Genomic DNA, 7,962 nt, shown 5'->3' on the forward strand with positions numbered 1-7,962 from the left:
GCTCCCCCTTGTGAGGAAGCTGTAGACTGCCATGAGGTGTCCCCTCAGTCTCCTCCAGGCTGAACAAGCCAAGTCACCTCAGGTGCTCCTCATATGGCTTTCCCTCAAGGCCCTTCACCATCTTCACTGCCATTCTTTGGATGCTCTTTAACAATTTAATATCTTTCTTATATTGTTGTGCCCAAAACCGCACACAATATTCAAGGTAAGGCTGGACCAGCACAGAGTAAAGTGTGACAATCACCTCCCTCGACTGGCTGGCAGTACCTTGCCTGATGTACCCCAGGACAGTTGCTCCTCCTGGCTGCCAAGGTACCCTGTTAACTTATATTCGTCTTGCCATTGACAAGGACCCCCCAGATCCCTTTCCATGGAACTACTTTTGAGCATCTCATTCCCCAGTCTGTACATACAGCCAGGGCTGCCCTGTCCCAGGTGTAGAATCTGGAACTTGCCCTTGTTAAACTTCATAAGGTTGGTGACTGCCCAGCTCTCTAATTTGTCTAGGTCTCTCTGCAAGGCCTCTCTGCCTTCAAGGGAACCAAAAGCTCCTCCCAATTTTGTATTATCTGCAAATTTACTTAATAATCCTCAAAGTCCTGCATCCAAGTCATGTATGGAGACATTGAAGAGCACTGGGCCTAAGATGGAGCCCTGCAGAACCTCACTAGTGACTGTTCCCCATCCTGATATAATCCCATTCACCATAACCCTTTGCACTCAAGCTGTGAGCCAGTTGCTCACCCATCACATAGTGTGTTTGTCCAGTTTTATGCTGGACATTTTGTCCAGAAGGATCTTGAGAGATGGTATCGAAAGCTTTACTGAAGTCTAAAAAGATTACATCCACTGGCTTCCCTTGATCAGCTTGGGTGGGTTACCTCGTCTTAAAAGGAAGTAAGGTTTGACAAGCAGGACTTTCCCCTCATGAAGCCATGCTGGCTGTGTCCAGTGACTGTGTTATCCTTCAGGTGTTTTTCAATACCTCCCAAGATAATCTTTTCCATGATCTTACCAGGTACAGAAGTGAGGCTAACACACCTCTAGTTACCAGGGTCATCCTTCCTGCCCTTTTTGAAAACTGGGACATTAACCAGCTTCCAGTCGAGTGGGACCACTCTGGATTCCCAAGACCGTTGAAAAATCATCGAGAGAGGCTTCACAATGACATCAGCCAACTCCTTAAGCATTCTAGGATGAATCCCATCAGGCCCCATAGATTTTTATGGATCCAGCTGGAGCAGCAGATCCCTCACAGCATCAGTCAACTGGGAGTATTCTGCTCTCACAGTTACTGTCCTCCAGCTCAGAGCGCTGGGCTGACATCAGTGTTGAAGACACAAGCGAAGAAGGCATTAAACATCTCTGCCTTGTCTATGTGCTGGTTTATGAGGTGACCATCCCGGGTCAATGTAACTTCTACACTGCCTTTTGCTATTAATGAAATCTTTTTTGTTGTCCCCCATAGTATTGGCCCAGCTTCACCTCCAATTGACCTTTGGCCACATGAATTTTCTCCCTGCAGTAGCAAGCTGCACATCTGTATTCCTCCCACATCACCTGACCCTGCTTCCACACCATCCGTTTTATTTGGTTACAATAACAGTATAACACCAAGTCTTCCCAAGAAGGTTTACTCTGCATGAAATCTCCATACTAACCTCAGGGAAATCTCTCAGTACTTCAGACATTTCATTTCCTCGTTCTCCACAGCCTACATAAATGATGACATCACTGTTGGAGTACTTTGAGAGAGACTGTGAGATCACAGTCTTTCCACAACCAAATGCCCCAGGAATCGCTGTTGTACCCCCTTGTACACACCTGAATAAAGAAAAAGGACTCTGATTTGCAAGGAACCCAAAACCAGCTCTCCCATCTTAGAATATGTTTTCCAATATAACTAATTAAAAGCAGAGTGACAAGCATCACATTCAGTGTTCTGGGTGAGATGAACAGAGGTATTTAATTTACTAAAAGCAAAAAACTGAGGGAATAAACTATCCTTTTCTTCTTCAACTGTATGCAGCAGTGCATTATAAGAATAAGCAGCATAATATTTAATATCAAAATAACTGCATTTGGTGTCTTGGAAATTAAGATGCTTAAATAAGCATTTTGTGTAACAGTTAAGTGCCACAGTTTTCCTAAGTGGCAACCTCAAAATCATTGGGAACTACACATCCTCAAGACCATGGAAAGAGATCCCACTCATGCATGCAAATGGAGATATCAAGCTTGAAAGTTCTAGCCTCTCTGCAAATTTGACATAAGTATGTTAAGCTTATCCATGTCCAGACTTTTCTAAATTAATGTACTAGAACCATTTTGTTTAACTTATCCCCCTTTTTCCACTAGTGGATTCACCTGCCAAATACAGAAATATGAGGAATTCAGCTAAGTATTTTTTGAGATTATGCTATGACACAGTGAAAGCTTGGTGTCCTTTAGCCCTTAAAAAGCCCTAAGGTTCTAAGGCCTCCTGCCTCTGCTTCTCCTTAAAAGAGAGATTTCTTACACAGCAGAAAGTAAGAGGTAGTACTTACGGGAAGAGGGCATCCAGCACCCGCTGGCCAGTTAGTAAAGGATGATTGGCTGGTAACTTCTCAGTAACAGGACGGACTTGACGTACAGGCCAGACTTGGACCATAGTGAACTTCTCCTTCACGCCTTCAAACTCCAGCTCTAAGACAACATCCTAACAGAGAGCACCAGACATCTGATGTAAGCATACAGATACACACTGGAGCCAACTACTCTGCACAACCAGGCCTTTGATACCATCACAGATCTTTTAGAACCTCACCATGCTATCATCCCCTCCCAAGGGAAAGCTCATTTGCATATTTGCAATACCACTGGGGGAAAACAATGCAAGATGCAGCTTACATTAAAAATACACTTTTGAAGAGCAGCTGAATTTCACATATTCATAAGACCCTGTAGATCCTCACAGAGGTCAGCAAGCATGGCATCCTGAAGTGCCATTAGGAGGCCATTTACACAGAGTAACTGCACAAAATAATAATGCAACCCTGCAGGAACGGTAGCAGAAGTGATCATTAACACAGACACCTTATTGCATGAAATACTTTCTAGCTGGCCTCATACAGAACAGAAAGAGCACGTCAACATGACAAAGGAGACATGGAATATATCAGCAACTGCTGTTTGGGAGACTTACTGAAGTGTCATAGTTTCCTGGAGGAGCAATGTATGTAACTGTACCCCTGTTCCGTGGGGGCAGCATGATTTTGTGTTTGATCAGGGAGTTTTCATTCACCACACCATAAATATCTCCACCAGTGATGTGGCTGCCAACCTAAAATCAGAATAGGTCTATTAGTCATAAGTTTTAAAAAAGAACCTTGACAAAGAAGTGTAAAAAATACTGTAGCTATTAAGTCTAGCACTGTGATTACTCCTTTTATAAATGTGTTCTTACAACACAGTAGCCCATATACATAACTCATTACTCTAACAGCACATTGCTGGTAACATTACCTGTGTTCAAGGGCCTTTCAAGGCTCAGACAGTAGCAATTACTGACAGATGCAAGGAATTTTCCTCGTTCCTTTTCAACCTCTCAGTTTAATGTGCTAAGTAGAGAAAGGATAGTACAGGCTAACTTGGAGAGCTGGAAAAAGATGCCGCCAAGGGCTAAAGACATGACATTTGCCAGCTCTAAGGCTATTCTCACCATTTGCAAAATGTGTGCTGCAGTCATTCTTTTTGCTTGGGCAACACCTGCTCCTGCTAATGCTTACTGCAATTCCATGAGCCTCTTTAGAGTTTGGCAAATAAATTAAAACTGTAAATTTCTCATACACAGCAGCAACACACAGAAAGACACATCGATTAAGTTCTGGTGATCTCCATCCAGTCTCATACATAACTACCACCTTCCAGCATCCCTTTCTGCAAACTAAATACAGTGTGAATCATAGCTTTCACCAGTCACAGCCTGAGCACACTGCTCCAGCCCCAAGCTCTGGGGGTAGAGGACCAAGAGGGGAATACAGGTCTGTCAGAACCTACCCGTAGATTTTTGGAAGGTGTGAAGTCCCATTTGACATCTCGGCTCAAAGCTGACACATTGACACCTCTAGGGATATAGATACTTTTTGTCAGAGTGCTGATGTCTGAGAGAGGTCTCTGGATACCATCAAAAATAGCTCCCATAATTCCAGGTCCTAGTTCCACTGACAGAGGCTTCCCAGTACGGAGTACAGGATCTCCTACAGAGACACCAGCTAAAGATTTGCTGAGGAAAAGTTCACCCAGAGCAAGGGAAAAAAAACAGGGCAGAAGGCATCACATTCACATCATCATACTCTTAAACACCTTTACTGAGTTTAAGGTATTATTATTACTATGCTACACATCCCCATTTTAGAAGCAGCTTTATACTAAATGTTAAAATTGCAACAAAGTTCTTCATCCTCCAGAGAGGCAAAGTAGTGACAAGTAATTCTGCTTTATGATCATTTGTTCAAGTCCGCTATATGGATGAGTTCACTGGAGTGCCAGGCAGTAGGATGACAAAACATCTGACATTTCTTATATCTTCAAACCCAGGAAACAGGTTTGACTGTTAAAAGTCAGATAATGTTATACAATACCTAATTTTTCACTTCAGAATTTGTTAGAGAGTGCAATTGTTTTGACCATGAGTCTTGCACAGCCTTTTTGACAGCAGCCTAATTTTAAAGAAGTTTGTCTAAAACCAGCATTACTTCCCTTCTCTCTGGTATCAAGATGTCACACGTCTATGCACTATCTAAGCTCCAAAGACACACAACTGGCTTTTCTCTGCAGAGGGCCAGCAGCTTGGCAAAAGGCCCTGCTAGAATAAAAAAGAAACCTCCAAAACCTATACAAGACTTCAGAGGTTAAATCCAAGTGGACTTCAGAGAGTCCTACGACAGAGCCCTCTCATCAGGAACCCATGAGCAAACTACACTCAAACTTGTTCCATGTAGTGATGGAAGGCTAATAGATATTATGATGATGCCATCTAAAATGATAAATTATTAGGTAGAGACAGGAACTAGTCAGCAGTTTACCAACAAGCTCCTCAGAATAAAGCTTTGGGAGCTAGCACAGTGTTTTTCCTGAACTCCACAGGTACACAGAGCCAACTCAGGGGGGGGGAGAAAAAAAAAAAGAAAAAGAAGGCCTGGCTTCAAGGTTTATGACTTCTTTTCTGACATTCTCCCATAAATACGGACAATACATTTTCAGTTGCCTAGATTTTAGAATACATGCTGCATCATAGCTGGACCAAGGTTCTGTAAGCACAATCCAGAAGTCAAATTGTAATCTATTGCACTTGGCAAAACACTCTGCACAGAAGAAGCATCTTGCCCACTTTACATTTCCTATTTAAGTGCAATACAAGCATGATTATCAAAAGCAAAATAAAAAATGCAACAAATACTGCTTGGTAGTTTTGCCATTTATAGTTGACATTTGTCAAACAACTGCCCTAACAAAGAGCTGCACTGTTTACAATAAAATGAACTTGAACTCCGAGGTACACATTATTTGATTTCCACTTGAAAAAAAGTCTCCTCACTATGCAGCCACACAAGGTAAGATTTACCTCAAAACCATCAAAATTTACTAAAGAACAGATGTCCTGGTGGCACCAGAAGTACCAAGGGCTGGTCCCAGTCAGCTTTTTCCGTCCTCTTCACCATAACCACCACTGTGTTCTGGATGGTGCAGTCTGGCAGGCCCAGAGGGACCAGTGAAAAGGATACATGTTTCTTCATACACCTGCACAGTTGCCAAATCACCTTCCAGTCGGATAATCTCCCCCACTAGTTCACTGTGTCCTACTCGTACCAGCTCGTACATGGCAGCACCTGCCATGTTGCATGCTGTGACCACTGTAAAAGACAGGCACATAGGTGAGTATTTTTCCTGCAGCTCAGGAAATCGACTCATCAGAAGTTGGTAAGATCTGCACAGCATAAACCTGGTACTCACCCAAATCAGACACACATTCCTATTTCACAAAAAGGATAACCTGGCTGCCACAAATCCTGGTATTTCTAGTCTAAGAGTCAAAAGAAAAAGCTTCCCTACAATCTTCACTCTGTCCTTTATGCATAATAAGAGGACACTATCAGAATGTAGTTCAGAGACAATTCTGCTTTGATTTCTCTTACCTATCTTGGCAGATGGCAAATGCTTAGGTTCTTAGAGATGCAGTGAACTTTGACAGATATGTTACATAGGCACTTCTCCCTGGCAGTAAGCTGGGCCACATTTCTATCTGCCTAAATTAAAAAATACAAGAAAATGGCAACACTCATCTGATACCTGGGTAGTTACATAACCTGTGGTTGGGGACCAGAAATTTCAAGCCACTGAAACTTCTGTTTACCTTGGTAGCCTCTGGATGCTGACAAAAAATACCTCCATGGATATATAAAGACAAGGCACTTGCTAAAGGCTGTACATAGCCTTGCATCTAGACTGGCAGATGCCTACAAAGCCTTTAAGAAAATACTACTTTTATTTTTCTGTTTTAGAAAAGTGATGTCTATCTTAGGGCATGTTCAACAGATGAAGACTGTTTTACAGCATGTTTTGTGCCTGACACTTCCTGTCATTTGGAGTTAGATTTCAGTAGATCATAAATGAGGGTCTAACTGCCTCAGAACAAAATTTATTATGCCATTTATATTATGATCTCAGTCATGCACACAGGATTCACATATTTCCACAAAAATATATTTTCCAGCTCTTGTGAAAGAAAGCTGTTAAAGTTTAAAATTGTTTTTAAGTATCACTTGTGCAATTACTGAATAGGCAGTTAAAGAACCTGTGTCTACTTCTGTAGACACAAAGCAAGGGAGTTTCTTATTCATCAAATAAGCTGCACTAACAAAAATACTTGCTATTCTTCTGTTCTCACATTCCCATCCTTTCCTTCACCTCTTGAAGAGGATGTAGGAGGGAGCAGAAGAATCTGCACACACTCAAACGCTGTTACCATCAGAGCCCGAAGAAACTATTTAAGCTCAAAGGTGAAGGAAGAGTCCTGCATCTCCAGATGCAGTACCACCACACTGCCACCTTCCCTGACTCTTGCAGCTCCTTGCTGAGCTCCTCCAGCCCATGGTGCAGTAACACAGGACAGCTTGACAGTGACAGGGGCTGAATATTCCAGAAAGCACAGGGGCAAACTGCATTTCAGTGAGAATGGACTATGCATCTCACACTCATTTAGAGAAGTTTAATATACAGGGCCTGCAGATCTCTGACCAAGCAGCTTTATCTCATCCTGAAAGCTTAACTTACGTTTTTATTATTTTTGTTATCATTCAACAGCCTGATTCTGCTCAATACATCTTCAAAAAAGATTAACAGTAATATCTTACAGTACTAGTAATATAGTAGTAGTATATTTCTTAACATTTCAGACTATAAACCAGTGATCCTTCTTAAAGTGCCTCCTCCCCCAGAAAAAGAGAAAAATCCCCACCCAGAGCCCTACTGCACCTCTCCACTTCCATGTTCATTCACAAGTGAACAAGATTAACAAGACACTAGAGAAGACAAAATATATGATTTTCTTTACAAAATAATACTTACCAGGTCCTGAAACTCCATGAACATAGCCGACAAAAGCCTCTCTGTCCTCATCACGGATTTTGGGTAGCTTGGAGAAATCCATTTTGCCTGTTCAGCTGTACAGAAGGAAAATATAAGTCAGCCCTGAAGAAATCACATGCACTAAGTTCCTCCTCTTCCTCCCCTCTGCTCTTTCCAGTTAGAAAGAATTCTGAAGTTATAGCCTGAAGCACCTTAACCACGCTGATCTTAAAACTGTAAAAAGTTAAAAAGTAACTAACTTAAACAAAAGAACTACATTCCTTATTGCAGATACACAGGGGTATAACACCACTTCATAATATGCTCCACAAAATGCTGCCGAATGAAAAAGCC

At 42.0% G+C, this 7,962-nt stretch overlaps 1 protein-coding gene across 1 annotated transcript in view; it reads right to left on the bottom strand.

Moving 5' to 3' along the window:
* Positions 1-7,698, bottom strand: part of ATP6V1A (ATPase, H+ transporting, lysosomal 70kDa, V1 subunit A) — a 19,319-nt gene extending 11,621 nt beyond the window's left edge. The window contains exons 1-6 of the mRNA XM_009075871.1: positions 7,609-7,698; positions 5,766-5,894; positions 4,039-4,253; positions 3,185-3,322; positions 2,547-2,698; positions 1,662-1,824 (exon numbers count right to left, since the gene is read on the bottom strand). Of these exons, the coding sequence (XP_009074119.1) occupies positions 1,662-1,824; positions 2,547-2,698; positions 3,185-3,322; positions 4,039-4,253; positions 5,766-5,894; positions 7,609-7,690 (879 nt within the window). The 5' untranslated portion in view covers positions 7,691-7,698. The remainder of the gene's footprint in view (positions 1-1,661; positions 1,825-2,546; positions 2,699-3,184; positions 3,323-4,038; positions 4,254-5,765; positions 5,895-7,608) is intronic.
* Positions 7,699-7,962: the final 264 nt, after the last annotated feature.

This window comes from Acanthisitta chloris, unplaced genomic scaffold, assembly GCF_000695815.1.
Source record: "Acanthisitta chloris isolate BGI_N310 unplaced genomic scaffold, ASM69581v1 scaffold24255, whole genome shotgun sequence".
In the NCBI taxonomy this organism is placed as follows: Eukaryota; Metazoa; Chordata; class Aves; order Passeriformes; family Acanthisittidae; genus Acanthisitta; species Acanthisitta chloris.